Raw genomic sequence first — 25,646 nt, forward strand, 5'->3', positions numbered from 1 at the left:
TGAAAAGTACATAGGCTTCTGTTAAGTTTGACAGATTTTTATTTGGTGTTGTTAGGTATGTAGGGCCAAAGACTAAAGTGATATGTTTTTAATATACTTAAAGGATCATTTCCATAAGTTGTATATATCAGGGACCAAAGCAATCCTAAGTCCATACATTAAGGACTATTTTGATCATTTTCTCCTTATAAGTTATATTGTTATAGATTACACCTTATTTTTATCTAGTAGCTATACTTAGACAATTTTGTCCCTGCCTGGGCCTTGAGAAGTAAGCAGATGAAAGAAGAGAGGAGAGAGTGTGTGTAAACTGTAAACTAAAGGAGAAAGGTGAATCGAAAACCATAAACCCGTCAACTGAAATAACTGTCAGATCAGAAAGCCCCATTTGGTAGAAAAGAAGATTGATCGGGTCGGGTCGGATCGGATCGGAGTATGGAGATACTGCAAGAAAGTGGGTGGGAAGAATTGAGAAAAGAAGCTCGGAAGATCGAAGGTGATCTTGATGTTAAGCTCTCCTCTTATGCTAAGCTTGGTGCTCGCCTCACCCAAGGAGGTAATCTCCAAACCCAATTGCATTTTTAATGGGTTTTGGTTTACAAACTGTGAACATTATGTCTTGATTCATTATATCAAACTGCTTATGGTTTGGGTCCAGAAGGTGCTATGTTATTATTTTGATGGCTAATTTTTGCAAACGAAATTCTTAGTGGGTTTTCGTTGAGAAATTGGTCAAGTTTCTATCTTGATGGTTTTTGGTTTAGAAAGTTCAAATTTTTAAATCTGTTAATGGGGTTTTGGTTTAGAGAGTGGGGAGATTATGTCTTGATTCTTTGTATCAAAGTGTTTGTGGTTTTGGTCCGGAAGGTGCTACCTTGTTATTTTGATGGCTAATTTTGTAATGAGTTTCTTACTGGGTTTTGGTTGAGAAATTGGTCAAGTTTCTATCTTGATTCTTTGTGTCAATATGTTTATTGGTTTTGGTTGAGAGACTGTAAAGTTTTGTATCTTTAATTCATTGTATCAAAATTGTAAGTGGGTTTTGGTTCACCAAGTGTAAAGCTTCTGTCTTGATTCAATGTATCAATACCATTGCTCTTTCTTGTTTGTGTATTTATGTATTTGAGGAAGAGTATACTTTGTTTCTATCTTTATTCGTTGTATCATACTTTGTTTCTTACTCTATGTTGTCTATGAATTGAATTTCTGGTGTGCATCATTTTTGGGGATCGTCCTTTTTTTCTTCTTCAATTTCATTTGTTGAAGTTTAAATTATGGTAATGAGTGATTTTTTGCAACAAGTCGCTACTGCAACTTTGACTAATTGAGGGAAGTGAATAGCCACCTTAAATAGTTTTTGAAATACAAAGTGACACTAGTTAATGAATGTAGTACGGAGAATGTACTGTCATGTTAGAATTAAGGTTCCTGTGGAATTCAGTCCTTCATGCATGTAAGAAATCCATGAAAGTCCTGTATAGCAACTAATCTATCTATACAGTGTTTCTGTTACACCTAAATTATAAGTATTTTAAGCAATTAAACTTTAGAAGTGATGAAGATTAAAAAAAAAAAAAAAACTTTCCTCAAGACATCCACGATTTCTTTTCTATCCATCTGTCCAAAAATATACCAAGCAGAATGTTTATCCACAGATGCTTTTCTCCATCTTCTGTCCATTCCAACTGGTCAGGTCATAGGTAATAGGTATGCTCACACCTTCCAGTTCCTAGACTAGTAAGTTCCTTCTAAAGTGAAGATCCCAGTTACTGCCGTTGAAGCAGTCAGCTATGCTGATTAGTTGGCGTTGACCAGATCGTAGAAATCTGGATAAGTTCCTTAAGATGTCGGTTTTCCAGCCATTTGTCCTGCCACATCCTTGTTTTCCTCCCAATTCCTACTTGGGCTTTTATGGGTCCTTCCAATGCATCTGCCTTTCTTCTCTGCTTCTAAACTGATAACCCATAGGGCGTTGTTACATCTTTGGTGCACCATTGACTGTCCGTTTTGCATTTTGCCAAGTTACCTTTTTGACTTTTTCCATAATTCGTTTCAACACAAGGCTTTTGTTGTGAAACCTTTAAGTTCGTTACCAGATACCCATTCATTTTAGTTTTATCACAGTCGACCTTTTAATCAGATGCTTATTTTCTATCAGCATTACTTTCTTTACAAAAAATTGCACCTCTGTTGTCCAGCTGCTTCACAACCTCTACTAAGATTGGAATAAAGGGACCTCATGTATATAAATTCCATCCAGTATACTGTTTGAGCGTCAACATTCCACCCAAAAAAGGATACTCCCTCCGTCCCAGTTTATGTGGCATTTTTGGCTTTCTGAGAGTCAATTTGACTAATCTTTGAAGCTAAATTGGATTAGATCAACTCTAAATTTAACTAAAATTTAGATATTCAAAAACTATATGAAAAGTACTATAAATTGCAATTCTTCTCATGTCAAGACGATGAAAAAATACATTTTAAAATGTTGGTCAATTTTTTTTATAGTTTGAATCTCGAAAAGCGAAAAGTGCCACATAAATTGGGACAAAGGGATTATTGTTTCTTCCATTGGACTAGCTTTTTGTCACATTTGTCCAGGACACTCCACTCATTTGTTTATCTAAAGAATAAATTGTGAGAGCCATATGTATACTTTGTTGATATTAGACTGGCAATCCAAGTATGTGGTTCACATCAGAATAAAACCAGCTATTGATAAAAGAACCTTAAATTACTCCTGACCTCACCAGTTTGTCACTAGACTGCACTCAGTAAAAATTTCTAAGCATGTGAATACTTACTACACCAGTCAAAATTTCTGTGCTATAAAAGAACTGCTGCCATGATGTCATGACTTGTTTTTCTTATAAGGTAAAGTTTATGTTGTAAATTTGTAATGACTTGTCACATTAGTTTTATCTCAATCTATCAAAATGAAATTATGTATATAGAGATACAAATGTTGCAAACTCCTAATTTTTCCATTATTTCTTTTGTAAAGGAGATATACTAAAAGATATTTTCAAATAGCTAACCTGAAGAACTTTATGGGTTGGTTTTAAAGTATTTCACTAGTCGCTGCATATTTATTATACAATGCACAGCTGTACCTCTGCATATTCTTTCCTTATACTGTCATCATTGTTGACACTTCTATTATGAATAAACTCTGTTTTTAATTGCCTTACTAATCCTTTTGCAGAGGTGAACTAAGTTTTTGTCAGCACCAATACGCATTATCTTTCCTCCCTCAATAAAACTTGTTTTTTCTTCTATTTTGATTCTTCTGATAATTTGACTTCCTTCGTAAATGAAAAAGTTTCCAGAACTCAATCTATTTAAACATTTTAGTCTGAGATCATGTCAATCCTATTTAATTTTACACATTATCTTTAGAAAAAACACTGTTCATGTCAAATTACGTCTAGACAGAGGTAGTATCTGGTATATGACCTAGAAAAGGATGTTTAACACCTTGTGATAAGAATCGGGTTACTTGAACAAAACAAGATTATAATGCGGAAGCGAAAATATGAAGATTAAAGACAAGAATATAAAGATAGGCGAAATTCAAGAATAAAATCCCCAAATTTCAAGATTAAGTGATAAGAACCCTAATTGGTCTTAATATTCAAAATTAGCGGATTAAGACTAATTAAGATACTAATAGAGTCAATTCAAGAACTTATATTAAAAGGTGATCTAGACCCCTATTTCAAAGAAATTAGAGACAATAATTAGTATAAGACTAATTACCTTATTTAATTTATGAATAAGAACCAAAGATATCAAGTACGAATTAATCTTACCTCTTAAAAAGAATCGTGTAGCCACACAAAGGTGTAAAATAGAGAAGCTCTCAATAATAATAATATTTTTCTGATGAAAATAACAAAATCCACCCCTATATATAGGGGAAACTTATCCCAAATAGAATGGGATTAAAATCTACTTTTATGGAAATAATTAAATACTAAAACCTAACTAGGATTAAACTAGGACAATAAGTAAAACCTTTCCAAGAATTGCCTAACCAAAGTAAAACCTTTCCAAGAATTGCCTAACCAAAGTAAGGAAAGAAGTGCCAAATCCTGGCACCAAATCCCACGGCTAGAACAAAGTGGCCAAGGCATCACTTTTCAGCCCATTATTTGGGCGTGAGAAGCAGCCCACTTTGGGCAGAATTTTAAGCTCGTTGGGCCTCCTTTTGGGGCTCCATGTGGGCCCAATTTCCTCCTTTTAGGTTTGGACTTGGATCATGAAATATGTGTAGCACTTAGTACACTCTTTGTCATTATTCTTGGGCTCTTCTTCTACGATAAACAACTTCTTGATTTTTCACTGAAGCTCGTCAACCTTTAATGGAGGTATGCCACCATGGATGCTATCACCTTGTTTCTCATAATCCAAGAATTTTTACAATTTAATGCATGCTTCGATGTGGAGATGTCTTTCCGTTATAGGTTTGTTTTTCCATTTTCTGATCTGGTCATATTCCACATTTTCATTCGTCATCTCCTTTGTTTCTAATGCATATTCAAAAGATGATCACAATTACTTATCCTTGAAGCTGCTAAAAGAAAAGAAGAGTTCTACCACATAGTTGAGTTAACAGTACGATACAACCAAATCTATTGACTCTAATTACTGATCAAAACACATCATTAGTCTAATTATGTTACAGACCAGGAGTAAACTTCTGTAGATATATGTTAGGTGCTTGTCTCTGTCCATGGAGACCTAAAAGGGTCGACACTACTGATTACCCACTAATCTTAGATAGGCCATATTGGGTTTGTTTTGGTTTTGAGCTTCGCTTGACAAACAAGAGTAAATGTATTTATCAAGAACTGAACAAGAATAAAATTTTACTTATCAAGGAAAAAGATAAAAGCCAACAACTACACCTCCCTCCCGAGCTAGCCGCACATGAATTCTCACTAACTTTATCGCTCTGTTTGGAACCGTTTAATTCCATTTTTTTAAAAATAATTTGAGGTCACTAAGACTAGAAATTTTCTACATTTCCTACTGACTTTCAAATCTCTAAACAGATTAAATGGGCCCCTAGCAACACATGACCTAATCTAAGCATAGAATCGTGACTAAGACTTAATGCTCTTTTCCATTTCACGATCAAAGAAAAAAGAACCAATTTAGAGTTACCAGTTTCTGAAAAAAAGAACCAATTCAGAAAGTTAATTCTCTATTTCTTTCATGATCTGAATAAACTTGTACATTTGACAAGTTTGCTTGAAGAGTGAAGCAAATACGGCTTGTTTCTGATTTTGGAGCTTGTTGTTGAACAACTTGGCTTGTAGTGCGGTTTCTGATTCTAGTTTTTATTGAGTTCAGGTTATGTAGAAGCTGGTTCACCAACTTTAGGATCCAGCAGGTCCTGGAAGTCCACAGAAATGGAGATTCAGTCATTACTTGAGAAGTTACTGGATGTAAATGATTCTATGAGTAGATGTGCGGCATCTGCATCAGCTACAACTTCCGTTACACAGAAACTGGCAAGGCACAGAGACATACTTCATGAATTTACCCAGGTTACTAACCATGTTATAGTATGTTAAATATTGTCACTGATACACCATGAATGATTTGGCATTGTAACATTTTCAACTTTCTGAAGGGGGGAAATAAAGTATATAATCAGCAGCTCCGGTGACAATGGTGACATCTTCTCCTGCCTTGTTGATATCCAACTGATATGAATTCTGTATGTCCGACTACTCATGTGCAGTTTCTAAAAGTAACTGCACTGCTCATGTTGCTTATGCTAATCCTGCGACCGCAATCAACAACAACAACAACATGCCCCGTATAATCCCATGTGGGATCTGGGAGGGTAGAGTATATGCAGACTTAACCCTACTTTTTGACTGGTAGAGAGGCTGTTTCCAATAGACCCCCGGGCTCAAGGAGAGATGAAAAAGCAGCAGTAATAGCAGCAAGATAATAAAATAACGGAGTGAAAGAAACAATCAGATAGTACTAGGGATCTAAGAATAAGCAAATGTAACAAAGATACTAATACTCCTAGTATGGAAAAGAAATCCGTGCGGCAACCTACTAACCCTCTATCCTGATACTCGATCTTCACACTCTCCCATCAAGGGTCATGTCCTCGTTAAGTTGACGCTGCGCCATAATCTGCCTAATCACCTCTCCCTAGGACTTCTAGGCCTACCTCTCCCTGTCCTTAGATCCACCAGGGCCAACCTCTCACACCTCCTCAATGAGTCCCTTTTTGAAATAAAACACAAACTAGAATCAATATATTTTACCCATTTCCCTGGTCTGGCTGCAGATTTAACTGCTGGTGCCCATGTTAACTGAGTTAATTGGATGCAATCATACCAGCACTAACGCACTGGATCTCATCAGAACTCCGAAGTTAAGCGTGCTTGGGCGAGAGTAGTACTAGGATGGGTGACCCCCAGGAAGTCCTCGTGTTGCATCCCTCCTTTAACTTGATCAAAACTGAGTTAATTCACTTAAGCTCTTGGAAATACTGATGTGTTTAGTCGGGGCTCAAAGAGACTCGGACACCCGGTGCTAGTCAAAAAAAAAATACTGATGTGTTTAGAAAGCAAAGTCTTCTGATGATTATCAGATTAGCTATCAGTTCCGTACTTCTTAAAAGGGTAAATTGGTGAGCGTTTGTTAATCTATCATGTATCAATTTCTTTGTGGGAATAATTGGAACTAATTGTGGCTGAACTCTTTAATCAGACAACTTCTATTATTGTGATTTAAAATATAAAGAGTAAGAATACTTGAGTAGAGCCCTAGGGAGGTCAGATATCCTCAAAATTGAACTATCAAAGTTTTGGTTATACGAGAATGTTGTACTACCATAATTCGGAGTGCATACTATCTTGGGGTAGTTTGAATTGCTTGTTACTGTTTTTATGACTGACGCATAGTCCTTTCTTCAGGAATTTAGGCGTATTAAAGGAAATATAAGCTCAATGAGGGAACATGCTGAACTTCTCAGTTCTGTGAGAGATGATATCAGTGAGTATAAGGTAAGAAAACCTCATTGTTGAAATTCTTTTCTAAATGTTATAGTTTCAATTGCCTCTTAAGCTTTTTTTTTTTTGTATCTATTTAGGCATCAGGGAGTTCCCCCAAAATGCAAATACTGAGGGAGAGAGCTGCTATACATGGAAGCATATCTCATGTAAGATTAAGTGCTCTTTTTAACTTTCACAGACATCATTTTCTTTGTACAGAGTTTGCTCCCTTTTGTCCTCTATGATGGTCTTGGTATGGAGTATTGTAGTGACAACTAAACCTTAAAGACATCCTTGCAAACAATGTTATTTAAGGTGAAATGCAAAAACAATCCCTGAAGAAGCGAAAAAAAAGGGTGTGCTTTAGTGAAGAAATTCGCAATTGAAGGAAGGATGAAAATATGTATGTAATTCAAGAATTAACTATTGACCATAACAACCATTATATAGTCAAAAAGATTGGAAAGATTATAATCAGATGAAATATTATTGCTTGGCGTTGCTCTCTTCGAGACATTTCACATGGACGATTAGGCACACGTCTTAACGCTTTGGTGCCTGCATTGAAGCGCCGGTTAAGTGAGGTGAAGCGCACAACCTATCTGGAAGCATTGTTGTCTTCGGCCACTAGTTAAAATGTATTGCTGATTTTCACTTTTGGCTTATGTTGTTTTATAATGTGGTCAAAGATAGTGTTGATATTCACTGATCATGGATCCCCGAGGAGATGACTGAGTGGTCGAGACATAGGAGCGACAATTTGGAAATTCCTGGTTCAAATCGCAGCTACAACAATCAGTGTGAGCCTAGCTGTTCCAGTCTTGTTGGGTAGGTTTATCTAGCAATACTGTGCTTCTGGGCCTCAGTGGGCTGCCTGGTGCATTAGGTGAAGTGCCTAGAAGTGGCGAAGACCTGATCACCACCACCATAAAGAAAGATTCATTCATAGTGGAATGAAAGCCTTGTCGGTTTTACGTGGTAGGAGTTGTCACTTGAGAGCCAGGGGAGAGTCTTGTGTCTTGGAGTTAAATATATGGGATCTAAATTATATGGAGCTCATCAATCTAAACACATGATGAGAGCTGGTCATTGGTGGTTTAATATGGGTTTCCTCAGAGCTTCTAGGGGTCGCCTATATGCTCTTTCAGCATAACTACCGAATCCAGAATTTACCGCTAATAGATTAATTTATTTGGGGGAATGTAAGGCCCAGTTGACACTAACATTGACCTGGTGCAATACCCTTTCTCTCTTTACTTTTCCGATACTATGTATACTGGGCAGAATTAGGTGCCAAAAACTATGTGCTTGTCACCTTTTGTGCTGCATTTTATAGAATGTAGCACGGCTGCTGGTAGGGTCTAAATCAAGATACGTGTTTTAGCAAACTTTGCCGCTTATCTTTTTATTAGAATCTATAATGACTGGATATGCCAGTCACATAGCATTTACTGGATTATAGATGGGCTAGTAACTAAACTATGGTTACATCATAAGATTATCTGGCTATGGGAGTGTGACAGCCATTCTGCCCCATATACGATCTAGGTTCCTTGTTTAGGAATGCTGAATCGTTCCCCCTCGACAGTTGCTCCTTGTCTTTTGAATCTGCTCTTCCATGATGCTTAAGAGCTTTTCCCTGAATCTAGACCCATGCCAACCCTCATAAAACTGTTCGATCATACTGATTAACGACAGTCATGATTCATGACTGACTGAATATGAAACAAAAGCTAGGACATCTTTTTTCATGAGAAGCTAGGACACATTTAGCCAGAAAAGTCTTAACACTTCCTCTAATCATGTTGATCCTTCCTTGCAGATTGATGACGTGATTAACCAAGCACAAACAACTAGGGCTGCCTTGGGTTCTCAAAGGGCTTTATTTGGTGATGTTCAAGGAAAAGTGAAACAATTGGGCGACAAGTTTCCTATCATCCGTGGGCTAATTGGTACTACTATTTTGGGACCATTTCAGCTACCAAAATGTCTTAGTTTAAAGTATCTCTTGCTGACGTCATTGCTGATCAATGCAGGTTCAATCAGAAGGAAGAAATCAAGGGATACACTCATTCTAGCTGCAGTCATCGCAGCTTGCACTTTGTTTCTTATTATCTATTGGCTCTCGAAGTAATAGGTATATTTGTTGATACAAGAAAATCCAGAAGATAATGTTTTCAAAGGAATTTTGCACTTGTAGTCGCTGCCATTCCCTGAAAAAAGTGATAATCTTGAGTTCATTACTATAAAATCTTTCTGTTTACTTCTGACTTGCTTTAAGGCAATATTATTTATGTTCGATGGACAAATCCACATTCAGTTGGTAACTACTAGCTCTGCTGCTCTTCAGCAACTTATTAGAGGAAACAAATGAACTGGTGAACTTAAAAAGACATAAAGAACGTCCACCAACTGACAAGGATAGAAGATTATAAGGCTTCTTGCTGCTCTACCAAGGCTACGATACGAATCCTGCTTACTTTTGTAGCAAATCTTTGAAGCTTGTAGTAAGAATAACACCAAGTCACATGGTAATTAAGGGGATTATTGTATAGGACTATTTAACCTTAGGTTGAATTTTAACTATGGTGGTTGAATTTTGGTGTCCGAAGTGATCTGTTAGATTTCTAACTGTATCCGTTACGTACTGCTGGATCTATGTCCTCTACTTCCCGTATGCCACTGCATTGGAGATGACTGATATATGCATCGAGTGGCGCTGACCAAAACTCAAATTTTTCATGATGATTTGGTACTTACCAGAAAATGGATGGATCCTAACTGAAACTGATGGAGCATCAAGGGGCAATGGATAGGGATGAAATGCTTAATGACATCTGGTGTTTATACCAAGTCAAGCAGATTAACCTTAAGAGTCACAAATTAAATTGAGAATGTATATCATATCATTTAATCTTGGTTAAATGATAAAACGTACATGTAAGACACTGGGTGCAGGTCGTGGAGTGCCTCATACACCTGCTTATCGCGTTAGGCTACCACATTCTTCTAAGCTCATATTTTGTACATGAGTTATTCGACTAACACATGATTTAATTTTATGCTATCTCTCGTTTGACCAAATTCCCACTTAGATGTGCAACAATCTATATATATAATATAAAGCTAGGCATAGACAAGGTGATGTGGCACCTCTCTATGGCCTAGAAACACAATTATCTTTGCTCTTTTTTTTTTTTTTTTTTTTTTTTCCATTTTTTCCATTTTTTCCTATATTAAAAAAATCTAAGACACTCATTTAACTCTCTTAATTATGTTAAATGTGCTATATGAATTAGTCAGTTATGTATTTCAATTTACAAGCATTGATAGAAAACAACAAAATCATAACAGCCGATTGAAGATGATGGGCACAGTAAATTCAATTACTATAAATTCTGCTGATTTTCCATGTAGCTGTCAACATTCAGCTGTATGCAACTATTTTGTACGTTATAGTTCTGCCATTTTCTTTTTTAAATGTGTTATACTGGAGTTTTTGTTGATGTTCCTCATGGCTTAAAATTGTCTTTTTTTAATTTTTTATTTTTACACAAGGGCAAAGAAACCGATGGAAAAAGGTAATTTATACAATTCATGTTTTATTATATAGTTCTGCTAATTATACTTGCTATGTTCTTATTTGCATAGTGATATATTGAAGTTTTTGTTGATCTACTCTTTTCTTGAGACTTAAAATTGTCTTTCTGTAATTCTTTATTACGACACAAGAGCAAAAGAAACCAATGAAAAAAGATAATTCATACCATTCACGTTGGACGGCAGGCTTTCAAGATTTGTTGGTTCATTTTCATGATTTTTTTGTTTGGGTTCAAAGTTCATTTTCATGATGATTCCAATTATTATAGATTTTTTGCAACATAATATGTTACGATTTTAACCAATTTTATACTGTAACATCCCGTAAATCCGAGTTAGGTGTCAATGTGAAATAATTGGGGTTTAGATGTCCTTTTAACCTTTTGGATCTCTTGGAATGGATAATGGTGTTAAATAATCTTTTCGGGGTCAAATGAGATAAGGAAGTTCCTTAGAAATCCTGAAATTCGTCTACGTCTGAGACAGTTTCAGTTATTCCCAGTTTTCGAGTATGTTTGTTGGGAATTTGGGAAAACTCAAAACATGAAAATTGTAGGTATTCGAAATACCTTTCCAATCATATATTATGGAGGTCAAACAAAGGTCTGTACGAAAAGTTATGACCGATTTACTGAAGCTGTATAAAATGGAAATCCCGATTCTTGTAGGATTAGGTTTTAAAGCCCAAGCCTTTATAATAACCTATAAATACAACCCAAAAACGTCCAAGGAGAGGATTTTTCCACCAGAGCCATATATCATCTCTCTAAGGTGAGTTTTTACTCAAATCCCTGAGTTAATTACCTTAACAAATCACTAGATTAACACCAAATCATTACATGAAATCGTTAGATTGTGAAAACTTCATTCAAGGTCAAATATGGGATGAAGCTTTGGGATTTCTTCAAAAAGGTAACACCCTCACACTTTTATGGGTATATGGAATTATTATTATGTTTTAGACATGGAATAGTTGGTAGAATCATGAAATAGGATTGATTTAGATGCACTTTATTACAAACAAAATCCTAGTATTTTTGTTGTAGAATTTCCTCCGACCAGCCATATTAAATTGACGTTTTCCGCTTATCTAACCGTTGGATCGAGCCCAAATTTTTACTGAGTGGTCCCAACATATAGGTCTTAAATGTGAACGGTGAGATCGGATTTCAAGGTCTGTAGCTGTGCGTTTCCAGCTATGAACAGTAGCTGCGATTTTGGTGAATATCTATAGTTTATTGGTCATACAAACCTCAATTAGATATAGAATGATTCTTTGAAGCATGGAGCTTACGTTTGGGATATTTTAACGGGATTTAAGGTATGTCTCTTTTGAACATACTCTTTCTATCGGTTTTTACGAACTCTTTGGTTGTGATTTGTATGTCTCTTTAAAAATAAAATCCTTTTTGAATATAAAGGTAATTTATATGTCTCTTTTGAAAATCCTTTTTGACTATGAAGGTGATTTGTATGTCTCTCTTTTAAAAACCTTATTATGGATATATGTCTTTTTCTCGAAAGTTCTTTATTGAATAAAAAGGGTGAACTTCTCATACAAAACCCTAGTGTATGGCTCTTTTAAAATTCTTTTTTTTTTTAATATAAAGGTAATTTGTATGTCTCTTTTAAAAATCCTTTTTGATTATGAAGGTGATTTGTATGTCTATATTCTAAAAATCATCTTTTCAACTATGTCTACTCGTGAAGTACGCTTATATTGTGAAAGCATGAATTGTATTTGAGAATCCTTCCTTGATTGTTTGTATAAGTTATAACTCTTGTTTGGTGGAATTTATTCTGGGATTAAAGATGATTTCTTTTAGACAAGGTCATGCGTGTGTAGGGTCAAGCTCGCATCGAACCTTATACAAACTATACTACTTTGTGAAACTCGTTTTTGCCATTATTGGATGATTAAACTTATTTTTCTAAAGGTTGGACCTTAAACTTGTTTTGTTGTTGAATGAGTTTCTTGAACTTGAAATTGAATAAGAGATTTGAATAAGATTCTATATCGGTTATGACTTGAAATGCCTCCATTTTGAGATGATGACTTGAGAAGTGAGATTCGGCTCTAAGCCATGATTGATGATTCAGTAATATGCCATGATTTGTATTTTGTTGGTGTTTGGGCCTGTATGGGCAAGCTGTGCTAATCCAGAGGACGATTAGCCGTTATGGATCCTAACGTATCGATACGAGTATTGTTGTGTCAGTCCAGAGGACGATTGACCTCCGTTACTTCCTAGACCGGAGTATCTATGGCTGTGCTAGTCCAGAGGACGATTAGCCTCCGTTACTTCCTAGACCGGAGTATCTATGGCTGTGCTAGTCCAGAGGACGATTAGCCTCCGTTGCTTCCTAGCGCGGAGTATCTATTGATGTGCTAGTCCAGAGGACGATTAGCCTCTGTATCTTCCTAGACCGGAGTATCTATGGCTGTGCTAGTCCAGAGGACGATTAGCCTCTGTTGCTTCCAAGGCTGGAGTATCTATTGCTGTGCTAGTCCAGAGGACGATTAGCCTCCGCAGTTTCCTAACCCGGAGTATCGATTGATTGATCTACCTGTGAGTGGCTTGTTTCATATCTTGTTGCCTGTGAGTGGCTTATGGTGATTTGAATTCGTCAGTGAAATACTTGGCTTGGTAAATGGTAAGGAGTTAAGTTAATGTGTCTATCATTGTTGGGTTCTTTGATGACTCTTTAATGTTGCTGACTCACTTTATTCCTGGGTTTGAACTGTTATTTTCATTGATATCATTTTATTGATTTTATTCACTATATCTTGTTTTGTTAACTATTGCCCCTTAGACACTCACTGAGTACCCAATACTCAGGCATACCATTATTGTTTTTGATGGTATGTTAGGTATCATTGAGGAGCAGGTTCGTGATACGCCTACGACTTAAGAGAACTTGCTGCTTTCGAGACTATTCGGTAAGCCCACATGATTGTTCGTGGGGCACCATTCTATCTTTACTTTTCGTCTTTTAGTTTCGGGTTGCGTCCCGATGATTTAGACATTGCTCATTATCTTAGAAGCTCCATAGTATACGTTCTTGTGGGTAGTTATTGAGTTATTGATTAACTCTCGGGCACGTTATTACGCTTGACTAAGGATTTGGTGAATAAAGACTTCCGTTGATTTAATTTATATATTCATGATTTGTTACATTTACTTTATAAACTGTTGGAGGCGAATGTTGAACCTGGCGGGTTCAAGTGTTATTGTTGTATTGTTTAGGTTCTTCCGATGTTCATGACGTCGGATGCCGGTCACGTCTAGGGTGGGTTTTGGGGCGTGACATATACATGCATGCAGGGGGTCGTTGGGGATATGCCTATGGCTATACTAGAAAGATTGACCAAATGGTACTATCCGGTCAAAAAGGAAAATGCAAAATGTTCTTAGAAATAACTTAGTTGTAGTAAGTTCATTCTTTTCTACCAGTTATTTCAAATTTTCATCGAGCATTGTCTTATTTAAGGTTGTGCAACTTTGCTTTCAAGTATAGATTATTCTAACTTTTGATGTTATTAAAATATGTATTGTGTTTATGTTTATGATCGCTTAGTCTTCGCTTCACTTCTAAATAAATAGCAATTTTCCTATAAAATTTAATGAGGTTTTATATTTTGTTACCTTTATGTTTGAAGTGATACTATTTTTTAATATTGGGTATTAAAAAAATTAGTTCGTAAACTCAATGCGGATTTTTAGACCACACAAATCGTGGGCACATTCACTAGTATATATATCAGAGCGAGGTGTAAACTATTTGAAGCTAGAACTGGAATGACAGGTGTAACATTAGAAATCTCTTCATCATTAATTAGAGTTTTTTTTTTCTTTTTTCTTTTTTAAGAACTCCAAATATGGAGAATCTCGTGTTTTACATTTCAACCCCTTTAATTAATAGGCTTATCCACCACAAATCGGAATTAGTTAGACAACTGGATTTCTGGATGGTTATATTGAACCATAAAATTTTACTACTTTTACTTATTGTATTTATACGTTTCATGTGCATTTGTCTGATGGTGATAGAGGAGAATCATAAACAGATATTAAGTTATCCTAATCGGGTCTCAATTACTACAAATTCATAAAATCGCCTAAATTTACAAGTAGATGACCATCTAACATCAAAGATAGAACAAGCACGATTGAAAATAAGTTCAAACAGTTTTTCTGTGTAAGAATTTAGTACTCGTGTGGGGTAAACAGTGGTTCATTAAATATACGAGGGGTTGCCTACTCACATGCAGTGAAAAGAGGAAACAGACAATTATAGCACATAGAAAGCCAAATCGCTGCACACTTCTCAGTAAGAGGCGGAGTCAGGATTCGAAGCTTGTCGGTTCGGGATTCTAATTCTTTAAAGTTACTGGGTTCTTAATTAATAATTTGTACATATTTGACAAAATTTTTAATAAAAATATATGATTCGGACAAAAGCTACTGGGTTTTGCCGAACCCACAACCGAAGGGCTGGCTCCGCCCCTGTTCTCAGTCCTTATCTCTACAAAGTACACAGACGTTTTTCGTACTACAAATTTAGCAAAACATCAAAGTATGGCCAATAGTCTTTGCCAAAACATTAACATGTAAAAACTTATTTGGCCCGTACTTTAGTAAACACTGTACATGTACATCTGCATGGAAACAAGCTATACCATTCCATACAATACAATGTTGTCTTGGCCTTCCTAATCAATAGCCCTTCACAGTACTCTATGCTTTTTTTCTGCCACAAGAGAGTGGCATCTATATAGCCTTACAGCTACTCAATTTTTTTTCCTTACGTACTCTTTTTGATGTTAAAAGAAGATGCTAAAGAAATGGGTGTTAGATTCCAAAACATTTAAGCAGTCTTGGCAGGTTTATTAAATAAGCTTAGTAACTTTATTGGTTTCCACCATGTTTGTTTTCACACACTTGGAGGGCTCTGCTACCATGTACAGTTTCTAACATCTGTTGTAGGGAGAAAGAGATGCCCAAAAAAATTGGTAGACTTCTTTTTTTTTTTTTCCATAGATTGTAGACTGCTCTATAAATGTACCTTGTTGGCTTTGCTTAAATGCAGAATGTGCGTATCCCCACGAAGAAACAAAAAATTAAAACGAAACGTTGAAATTATATCACTAAAGTAAATAAAGTTAGACAGAAGTTCTGAACTAATATGCTCGAGTCTCGTCGCTACACACCATCAAGAATTAGGCCCACACGTGAAACGAGTGTTGAAGATATAATTAAGTAAATAAAAGTGTAGTTTCTTTAATAGCTTAAAGTATTAGATGAGATGTTCACACATTTCAATAGATAATGTAAATCCACTAATGTATAACGTGCTATAGCATATAAGATATCTTATTTTTACGTTATTAATTTCACTTTTATTGGATGGATACTTGTAATTATTTTTTCTATAACGTGATCGTTTAAAAATTGTTTTGCACGATTAGTGCTGAACTCAAAATGAAAATAAGTAGAAGAACCACAAAAAGTACGTACTGTATGCTTAATCAACTTTCTGTGGGACATCAGTTGGCACTTCCATTAGCTTTCTACTCATAAGCTCTAGTCTAGGACTAAAATTAGAATATAAGTTGATTAACTTTCAACTTGCATATAGGAGAAAGTGATCAGCCATTGTAACCATTTCAATTAAAATAGAATCCATTTTATTCAACCCTATCCTACTCTTAGAGTTGCTCTTTACTCCCAGCTCCAACAAGCAGGCCCAATTGATTTGGCATAGTTTAAGAATAATATTTGAATAAATTAATACATCGAAGTTTGTGTAAAACATTTTAGAAAAAATATAATTTAAATGCAAATTGGAGAAAAGTTAATTTGTCAATTTAGAAAGGTAAAAAATTTCTGGAGTGGAAAGAAAATGAGAAGTTATTTTCATTGGGATACAACGAACATAATAATGTTAGTAAATGAGACTTAGTTGAAGTGCCAATGACTCTATGGTCGTCTACTATATATTTTGCTAGCAATATACTCTATTGTCATGGACAAATTCAATTGATTTTTAAATGATTGAACTGATCAGAAGTGATTTATTTCAATGTAGCTGAAAAGTTTGTATTTATATAATTGGCAGTACATGATACAGTTGTTCTTATTTACAAATAAGCGAACAAAATTTAGAGCCAACAGTAGATCTTCAACAATAAAAAACTTCCTGCACTGATTCCACAGTAGGGTAATTCTAGTGATGGGATGTTAATTCGAAATTCCAGTACAGTAGTCTATATTATTTCATTTGTACTTCCTTTCACATCTAATTGGGTGATGAGAATCATGAGATATTGATCGAGGATTACACTACACTATTACATGGAGTATGTCAGTAATATTATTTCAATATCAGTTCAAGAAGAGTGTTTTGTTCTCTTCGTTGAAATGTGTGGCCATCCAGTAATAAATACTACTAACATGTATTATGCATTCACATAATTAAAAAAAAATCAGCAGAACTAGTAGCTTGTGGGAGCTATCTTTTTTGTACTAACATACTTCTATACATACCTAGTCATTGACATCCTCTAAAAGTAACGCTGTTTAAGTATATTATAGTGTTTGACACGACACAATCTTTTAGTACAGCTTAAATATTAATCCTATCGAAGATGTCTTGTCACCTCTTTCCTTCTTAAATAGGGATGAAGGTTCATGTAAATACTAATTAACTTATTGTAATTAGATGACTTTCCTAGATAAAAGAATTACTTGTTTCAAAATTGAAGGTTATTAAAATGTGAGAACAAACAAAGTGGCATAAGAACAATAGTTGGAATCCTATATTATAATCTGTAATTCGTGAAGGATTAAATAGTGGAATTTAGAACTTCCTAATTTGTCCAACTTTCAGAGTTCATTACTTAAAGGGTCATAGATTATTGGATATCGGCGAATAAAGTCTTTTTTTCTTTTTTTGTCAGTGAATTTACTCAAGCCTGAAAACGATATATCCTATCACTTTTTAATGAAACGACACTTAATTCTAAGCCAGAAAATAGAAAACACTAAACTCAATTTAACCAACAACTTCCTATCCGACGACCCAATACCCAACTAGTAAAATTTCTCTATATGCTAAACAAATGCCGAAAATTGTCCAAAATTGCAGTGTTGTAATTTCTTTTTGATAGCTTAAATTGATGTAGCTACGATTCATCTATTTCTAGGAGTTCATTTCTAGTGTGCTTATTCTATATAGGAGTACATCAAAATTTTGGAGTGACTAAAGAAGGCATATATAGATTCTCCTTCCAAGCAAACTATTGATCAGTCCATGGGAAGCTGCCGTTCTGTGGATCTAAGGAAAACCACATGAAGTGTAACGTTGATAAGGAACATTCAGTTAGGAGTGGACCACAAATATATGTAACGGAGTCTCTGAACAGCTTTACCTTAAAGGGAAATCTTTGGTATGACAAGACCAACTTAATTTCTCTTTACTATACATGTTTGCTGCTACAATGTCATGATGAAAATATGATCAAGATGTGATAGTTCTCAATTATGTTAGGGAAAAAGAAGTTGACATCAATCTTTTTCAGCAACCATACTTTTTGAATTTTGTTTTGTGCTTTTAAAACATCACTCACTTAGCTTCTTCCAATAATAATGCAAGAAAATTTAAAGGACCTTTTTATTTTCTTTTCACCTAGGAAAGATTAAAAAGCTAGGTCTATAAGGTTAACTGGAAATTGCTGGCTGTAATAAAGTTGCAGAAATTAGCGTAAGGACAAACAGCTGCATAAATTAATAAGATCAAAGATATCTTTCTGCTTCCCTCACAGCTACGTATCTCTGTGTTTCTGCGTGTGTGAGTGTGCGAGAAACAGCCTGAACTGTCAAATCATTCTGCCCCTTAAACTTTTTTTGCTTACTCTAATTACCTTGCTTTAATCTCCTACTTATTAATCAGTGACATGCTTTTTTCTCCTTTCTCAAGCACCATACTTGTAGCAGATAGGTGCCATTTTGCACTGCTTAATGTTATATGCAATTGTTTTGTCAGGGTTTAGAAGAAAAGTGTCGGCAATTAATTGATGGCCTCATTTATTTCAGCTTAATAGAAATTTGAAATCTAAATTTATCTAGGGAAAGATGCAGCCAAAATATCATTCGGCTATCTAGTTTATAAAATATGTACACAGTGTATAGGCAAAATTCTTGTCATGTGACCAGGAGGTCACGAGTTCGAGCCTTGGAAATAGCCTCTTGCAAAAATGCAGGGCAAGACTGTGTACGGTAGACCCTTATGGTTCAGCCTTTCCCCGACCCCGCGCATATCGGGAGCTTAGTGCACCGGACTGCCCTATACATATAATTTATTTACCTATACATATAATATACCTACATATACTCAATATATAGCCGGAGTGTATAGATAGTGTATACTTCGGCCATACTTGATAAAGTAATTGACCAAAGGGTATATTTACTTAAGTTTCCCATTTATTTATATCTAAATAATTAGGCTCATTTGTATTTTCTTTTCGAATCGCTTACTAGTTTTTAAAAGGTTTGAATCATTCAAATCTTACATAATCTTAAAATGAATTCATTTAAAAATTACCACTAGCTACCACCAACCACCGGCCTCAGCCGCACATCCACCACCTTTGGCCACCATAACCATACAACTTCCACTGGCCAAAACTACACATCCATCATCTTTGGCCTCCACCACTAGCCATCACCTTGCAACCATTCTCGTTTTCGCCATTAACACCATCAGTTTCAACTGCTACTAGCTTTTAGAGAATAAGTTATTAAAAAATAATTTATTCAACACCATGTAGACTAAAGTAGTCTATTTTTAATATTGTCTGGATATAAGATTTATTATTTATTTATCGGAAAAGGGCCTAAAATTCCCCTGAACTATTGGATTTGGTAAAAATGCCCTTCATCCACTTTTCCGTTCCAAAATACCCCCGACGTTAACCTATTGGGTCTACTTTGCCCTTATTTTTAACGGTCCCATTAAAAATAATTAAATATTTATTTATTACGTGACCAAATCTGATTGACCCAAATTTAAACCCTTTCCAGATTAATCACCAATGACCCGACCCAGCCCGTGTGAAAAATACCACCACCATGTGATGTTCTAACTTGAAGCTTCAAGCTTCATTAATGACTTCCATGGAGTTTTCTGCATCTTTCTTCAGGTTCTAAGCCCTAATCCAATAGTTATTCATGCTACCAACTTTAAAAATAGTATCACCCAATTAATTTAAACACCCAAAATTTACAGATTTAGAAATTTAAAGCAAGCTTCGAAAAGTTCCTTCAATGGTGGCTTTGGTTCACTTCTTCAGTGAAGTTTTTTTTACAAATATACTCAATCATGTTTGAGCTTAAGAACCAAATTCCAACATACCAAGTTCAAATCGCCAACAAATATCAAAATTAAATTTTCAAATTGAGGTCAATGTTCATCAATGAATGTCCAAATTTTCGGAGGTTTCATGAGTTTAAACAATTTTTTTTTTCAGTATTCAACTAAATTTCAACACAAATAAAATGCAAAATTGCTTGGATTTTGTGGAATCCGACTGTGGTTGTGCATTTTGGGGGTTGAAAAATAGGGGGCATTACATGTGTCATTGCTTCAAATCGAGTTTTTGATTATGAGTTTTTTCATTTTTGCTTTTTCTTTTTCTTTTTGGTTCTTCGAATTTGCCAATTTGTGGAATTGCTTCGGATTTTGTGGAAATTTCGTTCTGTGTTGAAGCATTTTCATCGTGGGTTTTGTTGTTGTTCCTCCGCTTCTCTTATTTATCTTATTTCTTCTTGTAAATTTGTGTCATTTTATGGAGAATTCAAAGGGTAGAGATTTGCTGCTATAGCACTGATGAATTTGCGATGCATAGGGTGTGAAGTTTTCAGAAAATCGGCACCGTTGTACTAGTCCAATTTTAATTTTTTGGTTATAGGTTTCTTTGTTCTGCTTTTTTAGGTGCTTGAAATTTTCCGATTTGATCAGATTAATTCAATACAAATGGTGATGAAGATGATGAACTGTAACACCTCGTGCATTCGAGCTAAGATTGGACTCATAATACGGGGGGTATAATGAACCCAATTTGAGTAGTGTATAAATGGTGTTTGAAACTCAATCAAGACATGAGAAGAGTCCCTGAGCAAAGGAAAGTCAGAAGCTACCCTACCGAGCGTGTTTTCAAGTGAGTTTGCACCATGTCTCAATTAAATATGTAAGTAATTTGGGAAAATTTCCTTCTTGAAATTGTAGATCTTTGAAATATCTTTCCAACGGTATATTATGGAGGTCAAACAGACATCTCTACAAAAAGTTATGCCCGTTTTACTAAAATAGTGTTATGCCGATTTACGATGGAATCTACGGGCCATGAAAATTATACGGGCTGGAGATTTAGGCCGTAAAATTGGTCCAGAAAGCCCAAATCACTGTAATTGATTTACGATGGAATATATGGTCCGAAAACTTTTATGGGTCGTAAAATAGGGCGTAAAATGGGTCCAACAGCTATTTTAAAACTTCGTTTCAAGGTTTTTTCACTTCATTCTTCACACCCCAAGCCCTAGAACGACCTTCTATTCTCTCACATTATCAAGAACACCAAGGTAAACCTATTCTAATCATTCCAAGTCAATTCTAATATATATCCTTGTAATCTAAACAAGAAATCATTATTCCTAACCTAGGGTTTTCAAGAAAACCCATCTCAAGGTTCAAGATTCAAGATTCAAGATTTTGGAAATCATCTTCAAAGTTAAAGTCTTTAATTCAAGTTTGGAGCATTACCAGGTATGTCGAGTTACTATCTACGTGTGGGAACATCATTGTTTTTCCCCACGCCTCTTAATCCATAAAGTATATCTTTACGAAAACTAGGGTTTCTATACCATGCTCATAACAACCCTAGGTCCATGTCCATGATTATATTATGTATGAATTTCTATTATTCTATCATTGTGTTCTTAATAACTCCATATGATTATTGAGAATCAGTCCGTAATCCATGAAAACCCATATATCTCATTCCATGGGTTCTTACATGCAAGTTATGATATGCTATGATATTTTTCAAGAAAATACTATGTTTTACAAGTTTATGCAAGCAAGTTATAATCCATGATATCCACGTACAAGCAAGCTATGATTCATGAAACCATGGGCAGCAAGTGCCACTTATTTTTACATGTTCATATTTTTGGGAGTTGCATTAATTACCGAGAAAGCTTCAAATAGCCTGAAACTACGTAGCCACTGTAGGATGAGGATTGCTCCATCCATGCTTAGGACGATCTCTCATAATGATTGGATCCTTTCATAATATTATTAAATCTCATGTCCCTAGCAAGGTATGAGTGTTCTGCTGGCAGGACGCAAGTACCAGACCATGTTGTCGGTTATATTTACTGCTCTCCCTACTCACAATACTTTACACATGTTATATATGTATATGTACTCATGTTCATGATCATGTTTCAGCTCAGTATCTGTTATGTTATTTTCATGTCCCATGTTATTTTATTCAGTTGCTTTACATACCAGTACATTCAATGTGCTGACATCCCCTTTTATTGCCCGGGGGCCTGCATTTCATGATGCAAGTATGGATTTACAGGACGCCACATCTGCTCAGTAGGATCTGCACGTACCATCTTATTGGTGAGCCCCATCTCATTCAGGGTTTAGGCATTGTCTTTCTTTATTTAGTTTTACATCTAAAGGTATGCTGGGGGCCTTGTCCTAGCAAGTATGTTACGTGTTTCAGACTCATGTTAGAGGTTTCATAGACAAGACAAGTGTCATGCTAGACTTCAGAGTTGGTTAGCCGGTTTGGCTCATTTATGATATTGTCCGCATTCATGACTTAACCAAGTATTTGTCTTTAATATTATGACTTACTATGTTTTACAAAAGCTCATCATGCACTTCACTTTATAATTCCGCTCATGTATGCCTCATGATGATTCAGCAAGCCATGTGGTTCGCTCGGTCACATGCAGTCAGGCACCGAGTGTCGTGTTACGCCCAGACCATGGTTCGGGGCGTGACATGAACGGTCTAAGGAAGATGAAGAACAGGGAAGATTATTGGCAATTCATTTTAGTGTAATGGGGCATTTAGGCGGCGGGGCGGGGGGGGGGGGGGGGGTGGTGTCTGGGTCTTTGGTGGATCCGGGTATTGGGATGGAATTTCAATTAATTAATTTTGTTTATTTTAAAATTAGCCAATAAATCGTGTCACGTAATAAATAAATTTTATAACAATATAATATAGACCAATTAAATGAAAAAAAAAAATGATACAAAATCCGGTGAGAAGTTTACTTGTATCCAAGGTATCTATTCTATTCTTACTATAATACTTTGTTTTAACTGTATCGCACTATGTATCATTTGATAACCCTCAAAATCTTCCATCTTTGGTTCAAATGGAAGAAATCCAAAGATATTTACAGCCAGATAGCTCGAAACAACATAACTTTCTATATCCACTTATCTTTCAGGAGTATATTTATGCACTTGCTCATGATCATGGTTTAAATAGAAATAGGTCGATTTTGTTGGAAAATTCAGGTTATAACAATAAATTTAGTTTCCCAATTGTGAAACGTTTAATTACTCGAATGTATCAATAGAATCATTTTCTTATTACTACTAATGATTTTTTTTTTATAACTAATGATTCTAACAAAAATCCATTTTTGGGGTGCAACAAGAGTTTGTATTCTCAAATGATATTAGAGGGATTTGCATTTATTGTGGAAATTCCATTTTCTCTACGATTAATATCTTCTTTCGAAGGCAAAAAGATTTTCAAATCTCATAATTTACGATCACTTCATTCAAAATTTTCCTTTTTAGAGGACAATTTTTCACATCTAAATTATGTATTAGAAATACTAATACCCTACCCCGTTCATCTAGAAATCTTGGTTCAAACTCTTCGCTATTGGGCAAAAGATGTCTCTTCTTTACATTTATTATGATTCTTTCTCCACGAATATTGGAATTTGAATAGTCTTATTACTTCAAAGAAACCCAGTTACTCTTTTTCAAAAAAAAAATAAAAAATCAGAGATTCTTCTTCTTCTTATATAATTCTTATGTATATGAATGCGAATCCACTTTCATCTTTCTACGGAACCAATCTTCTCATTTACGATCAACATCTTTTGGATCCCTTCTTGAACGAATCTATTTTTATGGAAAAGTAGAGCTTCTTGTAGAAGTCTTTGCTAAGGATTTTCAAGTTACCCTATGGTTATTCGAGGATCCTTTCATGCATTATGCACTATATTTTTAAACGGGGCCATTAAAAATAAGGGCAATTTAGGCCCCATAGGTTGACGGCGAGGGTATTTTAGAATGAACAGCTAAACGGAGGGCATTTTTGTACCAAATCCTACACTTCAAGGGCATTTTAGCCCTTTTTCCGTTTATTTATTCATTTTAATTCTTATAATTATTAGTAGTTAAATAAATATAATTATATACCTTCAAATGTTGAGCATAAATAAACAATTTTAGTTATTCAGCGTTTAAATCTTAATACAACATCTTAAATTAGGTGTGTGTTTAAAATAAACAAGACCTAAGTCTCTTTGATTGATTCAGAGAGTCGTTCCGTCTTACAATTAGAACACACTTTGGGGGCCTAGAGGAAGAATGGCTGAATGGTAAAAAATACAAGAAACTAATTTTGTAGAAGTTTTTTTTTTTTTTTTCTTTTCTATTTTTTATGTATGTTGAAATCATACTTTTTTATCGCTTTGTTTGTGGTAGACTTCAGAGGAGAGAAAAAGACCCTTTTTTAGTTTCGAAAAGCCAATCAAATGAAGTTCATTCTTTTCTCTTCAATCGAACAAAGTTGATTCTTTTTTTTTTTTTCCTTTCTTTCTTTCTTTTGTGTTGAGCCGAGTGTCTATCGAAAACAGTCTTTCTATCTCCCAAGGTAGGGGTAAGGTCTGCATACATTTACCCTTTCCGGACCCCATCATGTGAGAATATACTTGTTGTTGTCATTGTCTTTCTTTCTTTTGTTTAAACAATATCTTGAAGTAAAATTGCAACCATATAATAATTAGAGGCATCTACATGTGCCCAAAATATGAATTAAATTAACAAGCCTATGTTTCCACGACTCAACTATCCAATATATCAATTATTTTTGCGCTAATTTTTTCTTTTATGACCACATTTGTTGCCGACTAAGGAATTGGAAATCGTTCTCTTGTAACGATTTATGTGAATCCAATTTTCATTTTATTTCCAACCAAACGGCCATCGTTCTAATCCTATTCGAGGAGCGAGTTAGGCTCAATTAAGGAGATTTGGTAGGTAGGATTTTATTGATGCTTCTAAAAGCACATGTTTCATAAAAATTACAAGGATTCACATGTGGTACTATTCAGTTGTATATTTGGCCCAAAAAGTGTACTATTTTTTCATATTTAGGGTTGATGCTTAGACAAAGTCAACTAATGTAAATTCTGGAGAGGTCGGGCCGTCAGGGAAAATGCCGATGAAGGCAAATTTGCATTACCCCACCTTGATTTCTACAATATACATGACAATTCGTAGTGTTGTTTTCTGTTCAACAATAAGTCAAATATTATACTGTTAATGATTTTAATCTTTGTTTTTTAGTGTTGGACCATTTTCAAAGTCCAGTTGTGTAATCCAATTCTTAGCGCAAGTGGAAGAATTGTAAGGGACAAAATACCCTTTGTATCATTTGATTTATACACTATGATTCCGAACTTAGTTCATGTAATATCATTGATATTCTTCTTAACTCGTTTGCTATATATTATGTTTAGCAAAACTTGAACATTCATGAGTTTTCTCTATTCATGAGTTTTTCTCTCTCTTTGCTTCTTCCTGTAATTTCTCTTTGTTAATTTAATTAAGGGAAATTCATAGCTATCTCCCGCAGGCTATTCTTTAGATTGTTTCACTTATTTAGGAATACTCATGCAGTTTA

At 35.2% G+C, this 25,646-nt stretch overlaps 1 protein-coding gene, 1 non-coding gene and 1 pseudogene across 2 annotated transcripts; all 3 read left to right on the plus strand.

The window, feature by feature from the left end:
* The first annotated feature begins 213 nt into the window (after positions 1 to 213).
* On the plus strand, positions 214 to 9,295 carry LOC132645735 (Golgi SNAP receptor complex member 1-2). Its single transcript, XM_060362896.1, has 6 exons — positions 214 to 556; positions 5,359 to 5,555; positions 6,951 to 7,040; positions 7,127 to 7,195; positions 8,851 to 8,980; positions 9,065 to 9,295. The coding sequence occupies exons 1-6, from the start codon at positions 436 to 438 to the stop codon at positions 9,160 to 9,162; spliced, it is 705 nt and encodes a 234-aa protein (XP_060218879.1). The 5' UTR covers positions 214 to 435; the 3' UTR covers positions 9,163 to 9,295.
* Positions 6,356 to 6,473, plus strand: LOC132601055 (5S ribosomal RNA). The gene has a single exon (XR_009567501.1). It is a non-coding gene; the product is annotated as a 5S ribosomal RNA (ribosomal RNA).
* Positions 9,296 to 23,091: 13,796 nt separating the features above from the next.
* LOC132644458 (maturase K-like) lies at positions 23,092 to 23,966 on the plus strand (annotated as a pseudogene).
* The last annotated feature ends 1,680 nt before the right edge of the window (positions 23,967 to 25,646 follow it).

The sequence above is a fragment of the Lycium barbarum genome, chromosome 6 (assembly GCF_019175385.1).
Source record: "Lycium barbarum isolate Lr01 chromosome 6, ASM1917538v2, whole genome shotgun sequence".
Taxonomy (NCBI): domain Eukaryota; kingdom Viridiplantae; phylum Streptophyta; class Magnoliopsida; order Solanales; family Solanaceae; genus Lycium; species Lycium barbarum.